Source organism: Podarcis raffonei, chromosome 2 (assembly GCF_027172205.1).
Source record: "Podarcis raffonei isolate rPodRaf1 chromosome 2, rPodRaf1.pri, whole genome shotgun sequence".
Lineage (NCBI taxonomy): Eukaryota > Metazoa > Chordata > Lepidosauria > Squamata > Lacertidae > Podarcis > Podarcis raffonei.
Window position 1 is genome coordinate 101,228,689 of NC_070603.1, and position 21,055 is coordinate 101,249,743.

At 46.5% G+C, this 21,055-nt stretch overlaps 1 protein-coding gene across 2 annotated transcripts in view; it reads left to right on the top strand.

Annotated features, from left to right (window-relative positions):
* The first annotated feature begins 1,439 nt into the window (after positions 1 to 1,439).
* PRICKLE2 (prickle planar cell polarity protein 2) overlaps positions 1,440 to 21,055 on the top strand; it is a 259,828-nt gene continuing 240,212 nt past the window's right edge. The window contains exons 1-2 of one of the 2 annotated variants that reach the window (XM_053378303.1): positions 1,440 to 1,543; positions 2,190 to 2,275. In XM_053378303.1, coding sequence (XP_053234278.1) covers positions 1,502 to 1,543; positions 2,190 to 2,275 — 128 coding nt within the window. In that variant the 5' untranslated portion in view covers positions 1,440 to 1,501. Of the gene's footprint in view, positions 1,544 to 1,737; positions 1,756 to 2,189; positions 2,276 to 21,055 lie in introns of those variants that run through there. The other variant, XM_053378306.1, reaches the window with a different exon arrangement.

Sequence of the window (21,055 nt, forward strand, 5' to 3'; positions counted from 1 at the left end):
TGTTTTATGTTGTAGACAGCCCTGTGCACTTCACATGAAGGTCTGCCTGGAAATTTAATAAATAATAATGGTAATAATAATAATAATTATTATTATTCAGTGACCACAATCACCAAGGTTATTCCAGAGAAGATGCTGCAGCCATGGAGAGCCCAGCCCATACCAGACATTCTCTACCCTCCAGATGTTGCTGGACTCCAACTCCCATCAGCCTTGACTATTGGCAGTGCTGGCTGGGGGGTGGGGTGGCAGATGTAGTTCAGCAACAACTGGAAGGCCAAAGGTTCCCCACCCCTGGAGATGGCATTTCTCAGTCTGGCTGATTACTTGGGGCAAAAATCGCCTTGGGAAGCATCACATGGACACTGAATAGACCCTACAAACCAGTCCCAAGCGATCCTGCATGCCCCAGCTCCCTCTACCCATGGCTGCCTGATGCCGTACAGATGCAATGTACTATAATGGTAGTACTATAATGCAATGTACTGTCTAATGTAGTTGGGAACCATCCGAGAAAATGAAGACAGGTAATGCTTTCTGCAGATGCACGACCTGCATTTTACGACGCCATAATTTTAGGATGTTTTCGTGACTTTATGGCATGCGGCCATTACTGTTATTCCATGAATTGGCAGTTGACTCTTATTTGTGAATAAATCAATGTATTCCTACAGATTGAACGGGCCTTACTGTCTATAGAAGCATTACCTGCGTATAGCACATCTATCTCATTCTCTCGCCTCTCTCACGCCCCCACCCCCAATTCGGATCGAAGCTGGCTTTGGACACATAAAAATGCAATATTTCCTAAGACGGTGCAGGATCGATACCGGACAGAGACGGATGGTGCGTGCGGCTACCAACGCCGTGCGCAAAGCCGGCTTCCCTAGCCGGCGGCGGGAGCGGAGTCAATGTGGGAGCGAGTGTTGCAGGGCAGGTGGGCGACCCCCCCCCCCCAATCCCACGTGGGCCGGTGCGCGCAACCCGCAAGTGAGTGAAAGTGGCACCTGGAGAAAGCGAAGGCAGAAGGGGGAGGACCGGGGGAGGGGACACTGGAGGCGCCAGGTGCCAACTAGCCAGAGCGCAGGAACGCGCTAAAGCGCAACGCAGGCGAGGTGGTGGTGGCCCCCTAAGGAGATGCCAGAGGAGGAGCAGGCAGGCGGCAGGACGCGTAGGGAAGCATCAAGGCGCTAGAGCGCATTGAGGAGCAGGCGGCGGTGACGGCACGCCCGGCCCCGAAGGGCGCCCGAGACACGTGAGGGGAAGCAGCCGGGGGCCGAGTGGGAGGCAAGCAGGCAGGCAGGGCTGCGAGGGGAGGGGACAGCCTGCCGGGGGGGGGGCGGGAGGCGAGGAAGCAAAAGCGGAGCGCCAGCAGCAGCGCCGCGGCCCCTCGCTCGGAAGGCGCAGCAGCCTCGGCTCGCCCTGTGCGCAGCGCGCGCGGCCACCCTAGCCAAGCCGAAGCGCGCCCAGGCCGGCCGGACAGCCCCCTCTCGCCGCTGCCATGTTCAGCCGGAGCGCGCGGAAGCGCCTCTCCAGCCGATCGGTGAGTCCGCGAGGATCGCGTGGTCTGGGAGACCCGGTGGATGGGGGAGAGAGGGGGGTGGGAATCTGCCGCGGGTCTAAGATTATTTCGTTGTCTGGGTCCCGGAGAGAGAGCCCACCCTGGCAAGCAAGAGAGACCCCCTTCGTGCGCCCTGGCCAGGGCATCGCGCCTCACTGGGCACCTCCTCTCCACCCCCTCCACCCTTTGAACAGGTTGGTCCGGGACCCCCCGCCCCACTGTGGCGCCCACCCGCTTCCAAAGGCAAAGCCCCAGCCATGGCTAGGTCACCGCACCTTGACTTGCTGCTCCCTTTGTCCAAGGCGCGGGGAGAACCGGGTCAGTTTCCCACCAGCTGGACCTTTTCAGATGCTAATCATCTCCTTCCACCACCCGGCGCTACTCTTCCGTGGAGGGAGATGCCGTTTCCCGATGGAGCGATTTATTAAATTTGTCTTTAGATAATTAAAAAAAAATGTTTGCAAACAGATCTACTCCTCATTTTATCAATGGGCGAGCAATCAGCTGGTGCGTCTTTAACAAGGTTGGGTCTGTCCCCCCCCCCGCCATTCTTTCCAGGGAGGTGGGAGAGGGAGGCAGAGAGCATGTTGTTTGTATTCATGGGGTTCCTTCTTTTTCTTCAATGAAGTTGACCGCCTTGGGTGAGCTGGAACGAGAGCGGCCTTGCAACAACTGCGGTGACCAGTGTCCGGGCTTTGCGCTTCATAAATGGAGGTAAGGAGACAAACGTTTCTCACACACACACACACACACACACACAGTCCCCAAGGAGTTGTGGAAACAATGAGAGGCAGAGTGCAAGCTCGCTGGAAAGCCTTACGCCCTGTGTGTGTTTGTGTGCTTTAAATGTGATCTCTGGACGTGTAATAAAACTTGGTGGTTGGTGTTGTTGATTCCTCCCTGTCATATCGGTGTGCTGTTCTGTTGGGTTTGTTCAAGACTTCTTTCCGGCTTGTGATCATCCTTTCCAGCAGTCGTTCTCTGTGGCATTATCTGCCCCAGGTCTCACCACAAAGTTCCATAACTATTACTCCTGTTGCTTCAGTTTTGACGAACAACATTGGGTGGCATTTCTCTACGTGCTTCATTTGTGAGCAGGACCTGCCCTTTGTTTGTAGGTTTTTATGTAGTGACAGGTGCCTCTGATTTTAAGAAAAGCAACAACTCCGAAATCCACAGTCGGGCAATACTGACCAAAATGTCACTAAAGAGTGTGCAATCTTTCGAATTTTCCAGAAGTCATCTTCAAGATAGATGGTCTACAAAGCAGAGGTTGAGAATTGCAGGGTTGGGGGTGTTGTTACAGAAAAGTTGGTAGGCTCTCGAAGCCTTGAGGTCTATATTTTGTTGCAATCTGAAGATGGTTACCTGACTTAACCATTAACCAAAAAACAAAAAACAAAAAACCACACCTTCCTTGCATTAGTGATGTATTGTCTTCCTAGCGATAGTGTGATGTAGTGGTTAGGGTGCTGAACTAGGACTTGGGAGACTAGGGTTCAAATCTCCACTCAGCTATGAAACCCACTGACCTTGGAGATCAGTCCCTATCTCTCAGCCTAACCTACCTCACAGGGTTGTTGTGAGGACAATATGGAGAGCGGGGAGAGAGGCTTGGATGTTACCTTGAGCTCCTTGGAGGAGAGGAGGGATAGACTAGCAAAATCAGCCAGTAAAAATAAAATGAGTGCTGAAGAGGGCACTGGAACTGTAAACCAAGAAAATCTTTAATAAAAATACATTTAAAAAGAAAGAAAGAAAGAAAGAAAGAAAGAAAGAATTCACACAGATGCAAAGCCGTCTCTACATATGTATAAGTGTGGAGAAGCAGTGGCAGACCTTGGGGGTCTCAAATTTCAGCGACGCTAAAATTCGCCCCCCTGCCTCTCCCCCTTCCATTCTGCATCATAGTTGTGGTGCCCCTTGTGGCACCCTCAAGGCTCTGTGCCCAGTGTGACTGAACTGGTTGTTGTTGTTGTTTAGTTGTTTAGTCGTGTCCGACTCTTCGTGACCCCATGGACCAGAGCACACCAGGCACTCCTGTCTCCCACTGCCTCCCACAGTTTGGTCAAACTCAGGCTGGTAGCTTCGAGAACACTGTCCAACCATCTCGTCCTCTGTTGTCCCCTTCTCCTTGTACCCTCCATCTTTCCCAACATCAGGGTCTTTTCCAGGGAGCCTTCTCTTCTCATGAGGTGGCCAAAGTATTGGAGCCTCAGCTTCAGGATCTGTCCTTCCAGTGAGCATTCAGGGCTGATTTCCTTAAGAATGGATAAGTTTGATCTTCTTGCAGTCCAGGGGACTCTCAAGAGTCTCCTCCAGCACCATAATTCAAAAGCATCAATTCACACTCCCCTAAATCTGCTTCTGGGAGGAGGGTACACTTGTTGATTTGTACAGCTCAGTTATTGTGTACAGAGCCTGGACACCTGCTGAATACAACGTGTGAACCCCTCTGTGGCCACTTGAGAGGAAAGTGAATTCCTAAAACCGCTGTAGCTACAGTTGCCAGGTGAGCTTTCTTTTCTCTTCGTCTGCTGGGAAAGGCAGTGGTCCTCTCGAAACAGCAGTGCAGTTCTGGACTCAGCTACAGACTTTCTGGATCCGCTGAGAGTGCTTCACTGTTGCGCTGTTCAAATGTGCTTGCTTTACTGTATTTTTAAGTAACGTGGATGCTAATTTTAATGTTTCAGTGAAATGGTTTGATTGGACATTTTTATTTCCATGCTTTTACATTGTTTTGCAATTGGTTTTTATACATGTAAGCTGCTTAGAGGCCGGCTTTGGCAGTTAAGCACCATATAAATTCATGAAGGTCAATAAGAATACACCAGCCTTCCCCAAGCTGGTAACCCTGCCTACCCAATATGTGTTTGGACTAGAGCAGTTAATAGTCAGGACTGATGAGTGCTGAAGTCCAACATCTGGAGAAAACCATGTTGCCTACCCCTGTCATATACCTTAAGGATTCTGACCATGGTTGCCTTTTCCTTAACTGTGACCCAGAACCGTAAGATGGCAACAACAGCTTTTGTTACAGGGAACCAGGCAGAGGGCCTTCTCAGTAGTGGCGCCCTCCCTGTGGAACGCCCTCCCACCAGATGTCAAAGAAAAAAACAACTACCAGACTTTTAGAAGATATCTGAAGGCAGCCCTGTTTAGGGAAGCTTTTAATGTTTGACGCACTATTGTATTTTAATATTTGGTTGGAAGATGCCCAGAGTGGCTGGTGAAACCCAGCCAGATGGGCGGGCTATTAATAATAATAATAATAATAATAATAATAATAATAATAATAATAATTCCTACCCAAATGCATAGTGTGTGTGGAGGGGGGGGAGAGGCCTAACAGGGTAATTGCTTGGGGTACAAAAAATTTTAGGGACTCATATAATTGTAGAGTTGGAAGGGACCACAATTTCCATCTGGTCCAACCCCCTGTAACGCCAGAATCTTTTGTCCAACGTGGGGCTTGAGCCCACAGCTTTTAGATTTAGAGTCTCATGCTCTACTGACTTGAGCTATAGAGCCAAGTGCCATTGGTTAGTTGGTTTGTTTTAATTTAGTTTTATTGTATGACGTTGCATAAGAAAGTATATTATTGAAAACCGTAAGGCATCGTGCAATTATCCGCAAGCTGATTTATTACTACTGTATTCTTTGAGAGGTGGTCATACACTCTACATTTATAAAACCCGTTTGAAAAACAGTACTGTACATAAACATTTAACATGATGAGCCATTGGTTTTGTGTGGCACCTTTGTGTGGTGAGCCATCAGAACCAGAGCTTGGGACATCTTATCAGTGAAGTATTTTCAACTCCCCACCCCACTGGGCCCTTTTGGACAGGAATGCTTCTTGCGTGAATAACTTCTTCCTGGCTCTGCTTCGGTCCTTTAACTCTGACTCACCTCTGACAGCTGCCTGCAGCTCAACCCTCACATCTTTTTGCAAGATCTGCATGTTTCTGTGCAAGAACGTCTTGCAATCGCCTTACCGTAGGGTGAGAAACTCCTGCAACCCCATGGTACAGCCTGTCTCATTACATGATTCACTGTGGGTTGAGTGGGTGCATTTGCAGTTTGCTGTAATTGGACATTTTCTACTGCTGGCTGCAAGCCCTGCTTAGATGGAGGAGCCATTATAGTTCGAAAGCACGTCAAAGTGCAAGTAGATAAATAGTACCACTCCGGCGGAAAGGTAAACGGTGTTTCTGTGCACTGCTCTGGTTTGCCAGAAGCGGCTTAGTCATGCTGGTCACATGACCCAGAAGCTGTACGCCGGCTCCCTCGGCCAATAAAGTGAGATGAGCGCCGCAACCCCAGAGTCGTCCATGACTGGACCTAATGGTCAGGGGTACCTTTCCCTTTTTATCCTGGCAATGCTGTTGAGAAATCTTAGGGAGAAAAGCTACCATAGACCTGCTGGTGGCGGGGGCGGGGGGAAGTAATAGATTGGTGGGCCCAAGAGACAGAGCCTTTTCTGTGGTGGCTCCATCCTGACAGGATGCCCTTATGCAGGAGGGATTACTGGCAACCCCACTATTTTTATTTATTATTATCATTGTTATTATTTATTGAATTTATATACCACCCTATACCTGGAGGTTTCAGGGCGGTTCACAGAAAAGATCAACATAAAGACCACTAGATAGATAGATAGGTAGGTAGGTAGGTAAGTAGGTAGATAGCCAGACAGACAGACAGACAGACAGGCATAGACATAGACATAAAGATATAATCAAAAATATATAATTTTAATTGGTGCTGATTTTATCATTATGGCTTTATGGCATACTATTGTAATGCTCTTGTTTTAGTTAAGTGATATGGTATGTATAAAGATAGTGGTTTTTTTCTGTTTCCCCTTTTATTTGGTAGACGATCTTGAGGACAGGTTTTTTTAAACTCATGCTATTTAAAAATAAATATAAACAGTGCATGGTTCCAAGCTTTTCTTCCAATTCTCCCATTCATATTTGATGGCACAGCTGCCCATGGGTAGCCAAGTTGATGCCCTCTAGATTTTTTTTAAAAAATTATATTATTCCTTAGATTTATTCATGCCAACTCTTAATCGCTCTCATGGTCCGAGAGACCATGGTTGGACTACAGCACCCATCACCCCTGGCCCCTGACCATGATGGATGGGGCTGCTGTGCATTATAGTCCAACATCATATGCAGGCCACCAGGCTCCACCCAAGAAGCATATAGTCCTGTTCAGAAGTTCCCCTCACTGTGTATAGGGCTAATATGTGATAAAGGGGACCCACACTAGGGTGAAGGTGTTGTTACAAACAAACCACACTGCAGCCAACCGAATGCAACCAATGAAGCTCTGGAACCCTCCAATCTCTTGCAATGCCAAAAATAATATATATATAAACAAATAAAGGACCTACTCACTTGATGCTGACACAGAAACTTTGCACAAACACTATGCAATAGAATGAAAGATCATGATCCACCGTCTCTCTCTCTCCTCTCCTACCAAATGTAAACGAACAGTGAAAAAGACTCTATGAATCAAAAGGAGACATGCTCTATGCACTTTTCCATGTTTATTTGTGTTTTGTTAACACAAGGGCTAATATTTGGAGAGGGGATGGGCAGTAGGGTGACCTCAGGCTGATGCCTAATTCTCCTATGGTCCAGGGCTGAGGCTGTGCACATGGAAGGGCTTAAGAGACCTCACAGGGTCTCTTCTGGCTGTTGCCCTTGTTCTCATCCACGGAGCTGACCAAAGGCATTTCCCATCTCCAAAAAGAGCCACACAGAGGAGACCTTTTCCAATATGCAATGTGGAGGTATCAGAGCTGCACGGATGTGAGAAGATCTATTTGCATCTCGTTTCGTAGCAGTGCTGCAGTTCTGTTGGGCTGTCTCTGCCTCTGCAGGTGAAGACAAGCTGGTGTGGCGCAGTGGTTCAAAGTGTTGGACCATCACCTGGCCGACCAGGGTTCAAATCCCCACTCAACCATGAACCCCAGGAGATCAAGGTTCAAACCACTCACTCACCAGGTGACCTTGGGGGCCAGCCACTGCCTCTCTCAGCCTAACCTTTGGGGGGGGGGTAAATGAGGAGGGGACCTTCCAAGACACCCTTTCTTTAACCATATTAATGACCCAAACCAAGACCTTGTTATACCAAGCGCCATCACCCAACTGAGCTTCATCTCTTCCATCCAAGATGACATCTATACCTAACCTATGTGAACGTGTGCTGGTTCGTTTTTGAAAGCCACCTAAACCCGCAGTATTAAATTGGAGGGTTTTAAGCAGAGGTCGGATGGCCATCTGTCATGGATGCTTTAGCTGAGATTCTTGCAATGCTACTCTACAATTCTATGAATTTTGTATGTTAATTATGCATTGTATGAAGTCCCTGGATCAACAGCCAACTAGTTTCACTGTGAACCCTTGAGATACGATTCCCTCACCCCCTTGCTTCCCCCACCTCGAGAACCAGCCAAAATATGCCATCGCCACGAACCAATACCCTCTCCTAAGGAGGAAGAGGCAGAACATCATCTCCTATATTACACTGGGCTCCAGAGGCCTTTGGGACACCCCAAAGCCCAGCATCTCTGCAGGGGACACCCCCTTCTCCCCAGTAAAGAGGATGGGGACTTGCTTTTGTGGTCATGCTGGCTCGCTAGAGGAGATAGGGACCCTCTTTGCGGATTCCCTGTTTATTTACTTCTGTCATGGGCACCTGACTGGCCACTGTGAGAACAGAATGTTGGACTAGATGAGCCATTTGCCTGACCCAGCAGGGCTCCTTGTATGTTCTTAGGATGACTAACTCATGGCCTGGAGGCCTGATTGAATCCCCCCAGCAAATTTTTCTAATCAACTAAGGAGGGGATGCAGACTGTGGGTGGGTGGCCACTCCCAGCATGTGGACTTTAGCGGGTTGGCCAAGGTTGAATGCTGCCTCTGGGCCAAAGAAGGCAGCCTTAGTCAGAATCAAGTTCTTTACTTATTTATTTATTTATTGAGCAATTACACTCTCATTCACCCTTAGAAATATATGTGCTGAAGGAAATCTGATGTTGGGATTATTTGCCCCCATTGGTGACTAGTTATTCCAGTGTGAATGGCTTTATACTTTCTGTGCATCTAATCTATAATTTGCCATCTTGCTCACTTACCTTGCCTGAAAAGATTTTTGGGGGGGAGTTCTTCACAGCCTGTTCTGGTGTTCAGAACAGCCCCGAATAATTTGGCTTTTGTGATTTTGTACACAGAGGGAAAAGCTACAAGCCTGTTTCAGCCACATTAAAATGCTTGATAAAGCTAAAAGAAAACAATAGGTTTCAAGGGAATGTACAGCTTAAGGAAACAAGGCTAGATCAATTAACCACTGGGGTTCTTAAGCTTCTTTCTCGTAATCTTTTAACTGTACAGTTTTTGCTGTTAAATGTAAATTGGACTTGGGGCTTCAAAGATGGGAATTTACAAGATACCTCGGGGAGGCTAGAGTTCTAAGCCTGTGATACATTCAGAAAGCAAATTGTCCCAATTGCTGATGCAAGCGTTGTGCATTTATTATCATTATGTGGAACCTTATGCTTCCTAATTAGCCATGATTTCTTTTTCGCCATGATCTGTGCTGCCGTTTTATTAACCCGGGCAAAAATTGCTGTGGCTAGAAGATCAAAGGGGATGTTTAAAAGTCCTTCGTGAAAGGAGGAGAATGTCTTGACTGACGATTGAAAAATATTCCTGGATCTCTCTTTCTCTCTTCCTCCTTTGTAGGACGCATCACTTAAAAAGGAAAAAGAAAAATGTAATTCCAAATGTTCTCTTTGGAGACATACATTTCATTTTATGTGATTTCATTCCTCTCCCTTTAAGAGCTAATTTGCACCGTACTTCTAGTTCGTTATTTTAATTTACAGGATGTGGCCTGTTTTACAATCTGTCCTTTCCTTAAATTGCTTTCAGAAACATTCTCCTGAAAGTACAGTTTCAATTAGAGCAATTATCCATACAAGTGACGGGGGGGGGGGGGGGAGAGAAGAGACCATGTTCAGCCAATTGGCAGCAACAGGAAGTTGCCCTGGGGGCCTATCAACACCCCCTCATCAATGATGGCTCCTCCTTTTCCCCCCTCCCCTGCCATCATTGCCCCTTCCTCCTCTGTGTCTGTGCTGGCAACCACCTCTTCTCCTTCCCTGCTGTTTGCCAGGAGATCCCACTGGCCTGCCGACCTTCCAAAAGCTGGCTTTTAATAGAGTGGAGAGGAGGGAAGATGGGAGATGGGCTGGAGCCACCCATCTCCTGTCATAATACTGATGTTGACAGAAAGAGGGGACATGCTGCGGGCTTTACAAAAGATGTAAGGCCTTCTAATTATACAGCAGAGCCCAAGACTGAAACATAATACATACTCAACCCCCAATCGTAAATGGGATTAAATACAAAATACAGTCATACCTTGGAAGTACAGTGGTACCTCGGGTTAAGTACTTAATTCGTTCCGGAGGTCGGTTCTTAACCTGAAACTGTTCTTAACCTGAAGCACCACTTTAGCTAATGGGGCCTGCTGCGCTGCCGCCGCATGATTTCTGTTCTCATCCTGAAGCAAAGTTCTTAACCTGAAGCACTATTTCTGGGTTAGCGGAGTCTGTAACCTGAAGTGTATGTAACCTGAAGCCTATGTAAACTGATGTACCACTGTATATATATTGGGAAAGCCCCGTCGGATGTTCGGCTTCCAAAAATAGTTCGTAAACTGGAACAGCCACTTCTGGGTTTGCGGCATTCGGGACCCAAAACGTTCGAAAACTAAGCTTTTCGAAAACCAAGGTACAACTGTATGTATATTGGGAAAGCTTCCATAAAACTCTTGGCCTTAAGCTTTGTGGGGAGGAGGGAACCCTTCAATGATATTTTGCTGAGCATAAATGGTATTCTTAAGTGGGTACTTGCTGCTGACTTTGGAGCACAATGAGAAATGACCTCTTATTAAGGTTACCAGACGTCCCTGTTTCCCAGGTACAGTCCCCCGATTTACAAATCACAAAAAATCCATTGAAGTTGAAAAGTGTCCCTGGATTCATTGAAAAAAATCTGGTAACCTTATCGTAGGCATGTAAGTCCAGACCAAACCATTTCTTTACAGTCCCACTTAAAGACATACTCAGGCTCCCTTGTACCCTTGAAGAGTTTGGATTTGATATCCCGCTTTATCACTCCCCTTCAGGAGTCTCAAAGCAGCTAACATTCTCCTTTCCCTTCCTCCCCCACAACAAACACTTTGTGAGGTGAGTGAGGCTGAGAGACTTCAGAGAAGTGTGACTGGCCCAAGGTCAGCAGCCAGTAGCTGCATGTGGAGCAGCAGGGAAGCGAACCCGGTTCACCAGATTACGAGTCTACCGCTCTTAACCACTACACCACACTGGCTCCCTTGGCAAGGAGATGTATTGGTGCCCCGGACTGTCAGAGGAACCAAACCGGAGTGGAGAGGCATGATTTTGGCGTCCCCTTGGGTGACCTCACTGACCCCTAGGTACACCCCTTGACCCCCTTTGGAATATGGGGGTTCAGATAGTTCCATCAGGGAGCCCAAACGCTGTGCTAAAAATGGACCATTTCGTAAAACTGTCTTGTTTTGACTCGTAGAAGCTCTCTGGGGTCTCGGGCTGAGTTCATTCTGAGCTTTGAGACAGTTTTAGGGGAGATGCCAGTTATTGAGTTCCTACTACAGTGGTACCTTGCTTGTCAAACTTAATCTGTTCCAGGAATCCGTTTGACTCCTGGAACGGTTTGAAAGCCAAGGCCAGGCTTCCGATTGGCTGCAGGAGCTTCTTGAACTCAACCAGAAGCGGCGGAAGCCCCATTGGACATTTGGCTTCCAAAAAATGTTCGCAAACCCAAACATTCACTCCCGGGTTTGTGGCGTTCGGGAGCCAAAATGTCCGAATACCAAGGCAACCAAGGCACGACTGTACCTCAATGCAGATGCTCCACTTCTGAGCAATAGGCCCTTCCAATAGCTCCGAACTGCGACGCTCACAGTGTTTTTGCAAACATCCAGGCTAACGTTATGCCCCCTTTTCCCGATGTCCAGGCTATGTGTGGCGTTGCTTATGTAGCTGGAATAGCACCAAGCTGGCCCAAGAGCGAAGAACAGAAGCAGGCTGGCAGAACTGCAAAGTTTGCAGAAATACAAATATATATATATATATATATATATATATATATATATATATATGGAGTGAGACTTTAAATGGAGGGGGGAGCCTCAGAAAGCATGTAATGAGGACTCAGCATGCTCAGTAGCCATGGAACACTGGAGCAACAAAAATGGAGTTGGAGAGAGGATTGAGAACAGCAGCTGGAATCATAAACTTGTAATGCTTCTCACTGCAACATTCTGTTGCAGTTCCTTCTTGTTTGGACTAGCTAGTGGTCATTGTGGGTGTTGCTGAAGCTCCTGTTAGATTTGTTGTTGTTGGGCATGCTGAATCCATAATTTGAAAAGAAAAGAAAGATCACCTGGAATTGCCTGCCCCTAATTTCTCTGCACTTGTTCTGAATCTCTGGAGATGTTCCTTTAGTGTGTGTGTGTGTTTGTATATGTCAGAATATCTGAATACCTGTCAGCGCCATAGTAGTTGACTTGCGATGCTTAGATTTCATAGCTAACCAAAGCGCGTTCTTATTTTAAATACCTGAGAATTTTCCACACAGAAAATCATCTGCAAACCAGCTGAGATCTGAAATATTCATCTGCATATGTTGTGGAAAGTCCCAGGGATGTCCTTGTATCCCGCTCCCCCCTCCCCTTTAAACAGATGAGGAGAAGTAGCTGTGGTGGCACTTGGAGAAGGTGGCATTGTGTGTGCAAGTGAAATCCTGCTAACTCCTAGGGAGTCAGGTTGCTGTTTTCTAATCAGATCTGCTTTGCCTTAATCTGCCTTCCATTCAGCTTGTTAACAAGCTTTGGGCCTTGAATAAAGCTGTCATTGGAGCTGGGTGGCTGAATGGCTATTAGGAGTGCCTTTTGCATAATGCTCTCCTCTCTCCACAAAAAAAAAGGCCCAGGGAAAAAAACGGTGGTCTGCTGAGAGAATAGGGCAGGGAATTTACAGCCTGTCCCTAATGCAATTAGGATGAATATCTAAACCTTTAAGGGCAACAAATGGTTACTAGCTAGAGATGAATGAGGCAAGCTGCATTTGCCATCCTGAGGCCTTTTGAGGATGATAATAAATGGCCTATTCAGATGGACATGATTTGAAGTTAAATGCGCCACTGCCTTTTGTTGCAGGCTGTAAAATATTCCGGTTGGGGCCTGGTATTTTCTGATCAATGTGTGTGCAGGCACCTCATGGATCTTTATTGCATTCTTGTGTGGGAGGAGGGTGCTGCCGCTAAAACTCTCCCGGCTGGAAATGTTGTTGCCATAGTTATGTTTCCTTTTTTGCAGTAGCTTAAAATATCAGGGTGAGAGTGCGGAAGACTCTTGACTGGCACGTGTAACAATCACATTAGAGCTCCAGTTTCCTGAGTCCTTGCACACTTGGCGGAGGGAGCGCTGGGATCTGCCTCTCGCTGCCATCCCATCATCTTGGACTGTCAAGAATTCACCACGCCAGGTGCCTCCTATTGTGCCATGCAACTTTCCCCTTGTCTTCTGAGGTCTAATCCAGCACGCTTAGTTGGTTACAGTGTGTGGCATCCAATTTAGGCCGCAATCCGAACTCTATTTACATAGAAGTAACCTCCATTGAATTAAATGAGATTTGCTTCTGAATAGACATGGTTAGGATTGCAGCCATAGTTACTATGTTGTTGTTGTTGTTAGTTACGTTGTTGTTGTTGTTGTTGTTGTTGTTGTTGTTGTTGTTGTTGTTGTTATATTCAGTGGTTTTTTCTTGGGGGATGCAGGGGTACGCATACCCCTAAACATTTTGTGAATCTAAGTTTGGACTCATTGAGGGGCAGTATTTCAATATGAGTAGAAAAATGAGAGTACCCCTAAACATTTTTTTTTAGGAAAAAAAGCACTGATTATATTTATACCCTGCCCATCTGGGTGGGTTTCCCCAGCCACTCCAGGCGGCTTCCAGCAGAATATAAAAACATAAAATGTCAAATGTTGCAATCAGAATATCAATGGATTTAAGTTACCTAAATCAAAAATTGGATATTGCTGTAGCACTTAAGAAAGCTAACTTTCTCTTGACCAGGGGTCAGGAAACTTTTCAGGTGGCCGGTCCACTGTCCCGCAGACCTTGTGGGGGGCTGGACTATATTTTGAAGGAAAAAAAATGAACGAATTCCTATGCCCCACAAATAACCCAGAGATGCATTTTAAATAAAAGCACACATTCTATTCATGTAAAAACACGCTGATTCCCAGACCGTCCGTGGGCCGGATTTAGAAGATATGGATGGTGGAGGTTGTAGTGTAGCAACATCTGGTGGGTTCAAGGTTCCCCAACCTTCCATAGGCATTTGGTTGGCCATTGCGTGTAGGGAAAGGGTGCTGGGATTAGATTGGTCTGATCTAGCAAGGCTTTTCTTAGCATTTTCAAACCTCAACATCCAGGACTGCAAGGACACCATTTTGAATTCATGCAGAAATCCTCATTTTAATTAGCCGATTTATTCAGTCTTCCCAAGCGCTGCACGAACAGACCGTTCAGTTATTATTCTGCCTGTTGTGATCTACCGGTGCGGGCATTTCTGGCACACTATTCTGCGACCTGTCTGGCAGTGGCATGGCTCGTATCTGCGTGAGAGCCTTGTTTGTGGTGGTTATTACTCTGCCACCGTGGCTCCAGGAGGCTGCTCGCTGCATTGCTCTCACCAAGATTTATGCGTGGTCCAGGCACTACAAAGGAGCCGGGGTCTTAGATGCTCCCGTTCTTAGACATTCAATTAATAACTGAAGCATTTGAGTGCTAATTCTTCTTTGCAGAATTTCAGGAATATTCCGACTCCTAGCTAACTGGGTTTATTTTCGGTCTTTGCTTTGACTACTGGCACAGATTTTCAAAGGGCAAGAAGAGAGAGGGGGTGTTAAAAGTGTCTGTTCAAAGTAGCAATGGAATGAATAACAGTGAATGATGAAGCAATTGTTTCTGGTGGAAGAAAACACACACACACACCCAAAATTGCCTGAATTATTGCTCCCATATGCGTCAAGTATTTTTGTAATTTTTCACACCCACATTTGCACTTCGTTCCTCTCATGAGTAACATGCTTTGGAACAGTCTGCTCAGCTTTGCTGGATTTGATTTATAAAGCAGCTTTTAATCTTAAGAGGAGGCCCTGGATGTTGGCTAATGCAATGCACTTCTGTTTCAAGCACTTAACCTCTGCTGCTGAAATAGGGGGAAGCATATTGAGGCTATGATCCAAATGGATAGTTGCAACTCAGTCAGGGCCGGCCCAAGATATTTTGACACCTGAGGCAAACCATGAATTGGCACCCTGCTCCCTGCCAGGGAAGAAGGGGTGAGTGAGGATCCACAAGTGTGTGGGAGGGTTAAGAGCTATATCACGATCTGCTGTCCCTGTGGATTTTGCTGTCTGAGGCAGTCGCCTCACCTTGCCTCATGGGTGGGCCAGCCTGAGGTCAGTGCAGTTTGTTGTGAACTTGGATGTTGGGATGTGGTATCTAATATTAGGGCAGAACTATACCTGATCTGCCAACCTAGCAGTTCGAAAGCACGTCATGTGCAAGTAGATAAATAGGGACCGCTCCAGCGGGAAGGTAAACGGCGTTTCCGTGTGCTGCTCTGGTTCGGCAGAAGCGGCTTAGTCATGCTGGCCACATGACCCGGAAGCTGTCTGCGGACAAACACCGGCTCCCTCGGCCTATAGAGCAAGACGAGCGTGCAACCCCAGAGTCGGTCACGACTGGACCTAACGGTCAGGGGTCCTTTTACCTTTACCTTATACCTGATATTCGGTGAAATGCAGCTTTCCCTGATACATTCATAAAGTAACAATAAAAATCAGCCACAGGAACTTCAGTCTATAGTTCCTTGATTCACTTTCCTAAGCAAATTTTTTGTTAAATGAGAAAGCTTTGCTGAATTATTATTATTATTTAGTCACTTTACACAAGGGTTGAAAAGCAGCTTACAAATAATGCTAAAATTCACAGTGCAAAATCATTCAAAGCAAAGTGCAGTATGATACAATACTCAAGCCTTAAATACTACTGCATTCCCTAACATCACCACCACAGATAGCCAAAGCAGAAGGAGGGATGGATATACTTCCAACTGCTGGAAAGAAAAACACTCAAATAAATGCCTGAGAGAGAAGAAATGTCTTTGCCCATCAATGCAAAACCAAATGAAACTGATCCCTGGAATAAAACCATGTTGAATACTGCTTCTGTGTTAGAAGGGAGGTTCACCTGCTGTTGCTGTCCAGTAGAGGTCTTCTTCAACAGTATGACCAATATCCCTTTGAAATGGACTCTGCAAGGAGGTGGCAAAGCATGATTTGCACTCCATTGAGTAACATCTCCTCCCTAGAGTTTCCCAGTACTGGGCAATTCTTAAAGGCACAGAAATTGGTTACGTAGGAGGCCTGTCTCGGTTGCTTGGTTTCTATAGCCTTTATTTTTTAAAAAAGTGGTGGGCAACTTTCTTTTTTATGTATTGCATTTTTTCCACCAAGGGCTCAGAGACTGGTTTATTTTATTGTTTATTAAAGTGTTGTGTGTGTGTGGGAGAGAGAGAGAAAGAGACAAAGGAGCAGGTGTAGTGTACACTTTGTGCTTGGCAAATACAAGGCGACTCTGTCTAAAATATTTGACTTCTTACAAGTTACTCTGGATTACATTTCAAGGGTTTAAAGGGGCTTTGAAAAGCTGCCTGATTGAATTACTTTTCAGATCAATTGTGCAAATCCACAGCTGGCGTAACGGGCGCTGGAGCCGAGAGTATGACGTTGACAGCCGCCAGTAAACATTTGGTGCCTTGGGCTTCACCTGGTACTTAAATTAGGGAATAGGATTCTTTGTCTGTATTGGATGTCAAAGGGGTGTTCCGTCGTTTACACATGCTCTATATCTTGGGATGTGGTTTAACAAAAAAATAAACGTCGTTTTGGGGGACCGGCAGCTTACACTGTGTGTATTAACACGTTGATTGGCATGGAATGACCGCCCCAAATCTGATCAGTTCTGATGTCATCTATCCCTTCCCTGCTAGACTAAACAAAATGTCGTCCTCCCCATTTCATACTTGAGGAAATGGGCCAGTTTCCTACTGTCTATGATCAAACTGATAACAGTGACAAGTTGTCTGAACTGCATGCACCCTGTTTTATAATGTAAATGAACATTTGCCATTCCTGCTCTGGCCTCGGCCACAGAGATGCCCCATCATTTATTTTAAGGAGATCTGTCAGGAATATGGGTTTGCTGGAGGACAGTAGAGCCTGCTGTTGCATCTCTGCACAGTTAACTTTAGACACTTCACTTCTTTATTGATGCCAACCACTGTTTTCCCACTAAGAGGGGAGATGCAGTGATGGTTCCACAACCCGCCAAGAGGAAAGTAGGAGAGGGCCGGGCAAGGAATTTGTGGGAGAGAAGAAGCCATTGTTTCTTTAGGAAAAAGAACCAGGCTGACTAGAAGTAGAAGAACGTAGGCTGACCTGAGAGCCAGGCTCCTGCAGACCAGGAATGAACAAGCTAGGAATAAACACTGACGTCCAGAGGCAGAAAACCCTTAGAGCAGTGGTTCTTAACCTTGGGTCCCCAGATGTTTTTGCCTACAACTCCCATGATCCCTAGCTCACAGGGCCAGTGGTCAGGGATGATGGGAGTTGTACGCCAAAAACATCTGGGGACCCAAGGTTGAGAAAAGCTGCCTTAGAGGCTCAGTTAGCCGACGGAGAGCGGTTTCCAAGATCAAAGATGTGGATAAGGTACTCAAGAATTTCTGTGAGAGCTACATTTTCCTACCATGAGTGCTGAATGTACCGTATTTTTCGCTCTATAAGATGCACCAGACCACAAGACGCACCTAGTTTTTGGAGGAGGAAAACAAGAAAAAAAATATTCTGAATCCAAGAAGCCAGAACAGCAAGAGGGATCGCTGCATAGTGAAAGCAGTGAGGTGTGAGGTGAGTGGGGCTGAGAGACTTCAGAGAAGTGTGACTGGCCCAAGGTCACCCAGCAGCTGCATGTGGAGGAGCGGAGAACCTGGTTCACCAGATTACGAGCCTACTGCTCTTAACCACTACACCACACTGGCTCTGGGTGCAGATTCCTAACTCTGATGGAAACAAATGTAGGTGTTTGAGAGGAAGAGTTGTAGCTTAGCGGCAAAGCATGTCTTTTGCACCCAAAACGTCCCAGGTTCAATCCCTGTCAAGCAGGGCTGGGAAAGACTCCTGCCCAAGAACCTAGACAGCCGCTGCCTGCCAGTGTCAACAACTGAGTCAGATGGACCAAAGGTTTGCCAGATGTAAGAAGGCCTCCTATGTTCCCAAGTACCTATAATATGTTTTCCCTCCAGTGCATCAGGCATCGAGTGTCCTTCAGCAGGCTTTTGGGTAAGCCAAATCAGGATGTGCCATGATTATTTTAAAGGGGAAGGTGTCTGCGTTTCTGGGTGCTCACACACTCCTACACGTATCTGGCAAGAGCCCCTGCTATTGATTAATGCAAGGAGAAGACAGCAACAGCACCTTCCTTGCCTTGTATCCCAGAGTTTCCGCTATGCATAATTTCCCAGGCAACTTGGGGAGTTCGGAGTCAAGGAAGGCGCTAGGGGCATAAAATGACAGCAAGGTTGTCACACATAAACACATCTGAAAGGAGTTCATAAATACAGTGGTACCTCGTGTTACAGACGCTTCAGGTTACAGACTCTGCTAACCCAGAAATAGTACCTCGGGTTAAGAACTTTACCTCAGGATGAAAACAGAAATCGCTCGGCGGAGGCGTGGCGGCAGCAGCAGGAGGCCCCATTAGCTAAAGTGGTGCTTCAGGTTAAGAACGGTTTCAGGTTAAGAGTGTACCTCCAGAACGAATTAATTTCTTAATCCAAGGTACCACTGTAGTGTCAATTCCACTTAGCCTTTGACTTCACTTTCTGAATTTTGACATTACTTTCTTGTACCAACTAGAGAGTGTGGATTGGATCTAGGGAAGCAGGAGGTCTCACTGATTATTTAATCTCCTACTTGCTTTTCACTTTGTACCCCCCCCTCCCCCAGATAGTGTGGGAGATGGTCAGCGGCTCCGAGTTGCGCCCAACATTTTTTTGGGACGGCTCAATTGCGCGTTCATAATGTCACACACGTGACGCCCCTCCCCAACCCAGCCAGGCCGACTCGCCCCACCCCCACCCCGCCGCCAGCCACCTTACCTTGCTTAAAGGGACATGTGGGGCAAAGATACTTCGCTCTGCATTGTCCTTGGCGATCCACAAAAGGAAGTGTCAGGGCCAAGTGTCTTCATCCTGACTCATCCTTTTGAGGATCGCTTTGGAATGGGTGGGGAGCTTCTTGAAAATATTGGGGGGCCCTGGCCCCCTTGGCCCCCATAGGTGCTGCCCCTGGATATGGTGACTGGGACTGTGGAGTTAGGGGTGTTGCTCAATGAAAGCACCTTTCACACAACTGGATTTCTGGACCAAATCTAGTGATGTTCAAGCTTTGCTTTAGAAGCATTTGAGGTGAATTCTGGCTCCCCAGAATGGAACAGAACTACAGTGGTACCTCGGGTTACATACGCTTCAGGTTACATACGCTTCAGGTTACAGACTCCGCTAACCCAGAAATAGTACTTCAGGTTAAGAACTTTGCTTCAGGATGAGAACAGAAATTGTGCAGCATTGGCGCGGACGCATCAGGAGGCCCCATTAGCTAAAGTGGTGCTTCAGGTTAAGAATAGTTTCAGGTTAAGAACAGACCTCCAGAGCAAATTAAATACGTAACCTGAGGTACCACTGTATTTCCATTAAAATTCTGTCTCAAAGATGCTTGCCAATTCCCTTTGTCACTGATGGAGAACAATTGGCATTTGGCTTTAAAGGGGAATACATTAATCAGTTTGCATCAATAAAATTTGCTAAAAGCAAAATTAGGAAAGTAGCATGCATATTTTCACCCCATATTTTTTTTTTTGGTGTGTTTGTGCATATACTAATACTTTATATTCATATTCACTGCCTATCACAATGGGGTCTTGAATCCTTCCTGAATATTCAGCATTGTTTAGATCTTGGTAAACCGCCGAGGGCTTCCTGAATTAGCAGAACATAAAATCCAGCAAATCTCATCCAAGGAGGATCCACAGACTAGAGAAAGGAACAATGAGCACTGCCAATGACGATAGAGCCATATTGTTAATCACAGTCTCTGAACATCCTTTTTTAAATACCAGCAAGGAAACCTATTAGGAATAGCAGGAACAGGAAGATCAAGTGACTTCCTGTTCCATCCTGCCCTCAGCATATGGGAGCCAGGTTATCCGAAGGCGTCTGTAATTTGCTGCGGAAGGACATGAAATGGCATTTGAGGCTGACAAGGATCTGCTGCAGCCTCCGAATGCCGGGCTCTGTCACTCGTTGTTCAGCTTCTGAGCTAAGGTGACATTTTCACTCTGCACAGGGAAAGTACATATACATATGTGCTTGTTCTTGAGATGAATCTCTTCCCATTGACCCAATTATCTGTGCCTATAATACGCAATAGTCTTCACAGGACTTAACTCTATGCGGCCTCAGATCTGATGATGGTTTCCTGGAGGCATAAATGGAGGAAGGGATAGTAATATAGGAAAGTGGTTGGAACTGCTGGCCTGTGGCCCTGATTAGTCCCTCCAGGCCACTGTAGGGTAAACCACACACACACCTTTCCTTCAAAGCGCACTCCTGGTTCTTCATCTGCAGCCATGGCTTGAAGTTTCATGCAGCTGACGTCGTATGACATCAGGTGATTGACAGGTGGGTGGCCCTATAGGGGGTCATCCGCTTCCAGGTCCAGCCCTCCATTGGGAAGTCATTCTCCATCCCTGCTAATGGAAGTCATTACATCTTACCCTGATCCCACCTGCTTGCCCCATGCTTTAATTCACTAAGGGTAGTCAACCTGGTGCTCTCTAGATGTTGGTGGTCCAACTCCCAGCATTGATGGTCCAACTCCCAGTGACCATGCTGGCTGAGGCTGTGGGGAGCTGTAGTCCATTAACACCTGGAGGGCAGCCAGTCCCACTAAAAAATGCACAGGACTTATATTGCGAAAGATTCACTCCCTCATTTGTTCATAATTTTATTTGTATGCCGGTTTTCCAGAAAGAGAATCGTGCTCAAAGCGGCTTACGACAAAGAAAACAGGGCCACATCTCAAACTCAACAATTTCATAATAACACGATAAAACATCATAATAGCAAATATAACATTATAACAATAGACATTTCTGTAAACACTGCAAGGTTACAGCAAAAATAACAAGGGAGCTTGATGGTGTCACCTTGGACCTAGAAACAAACACCT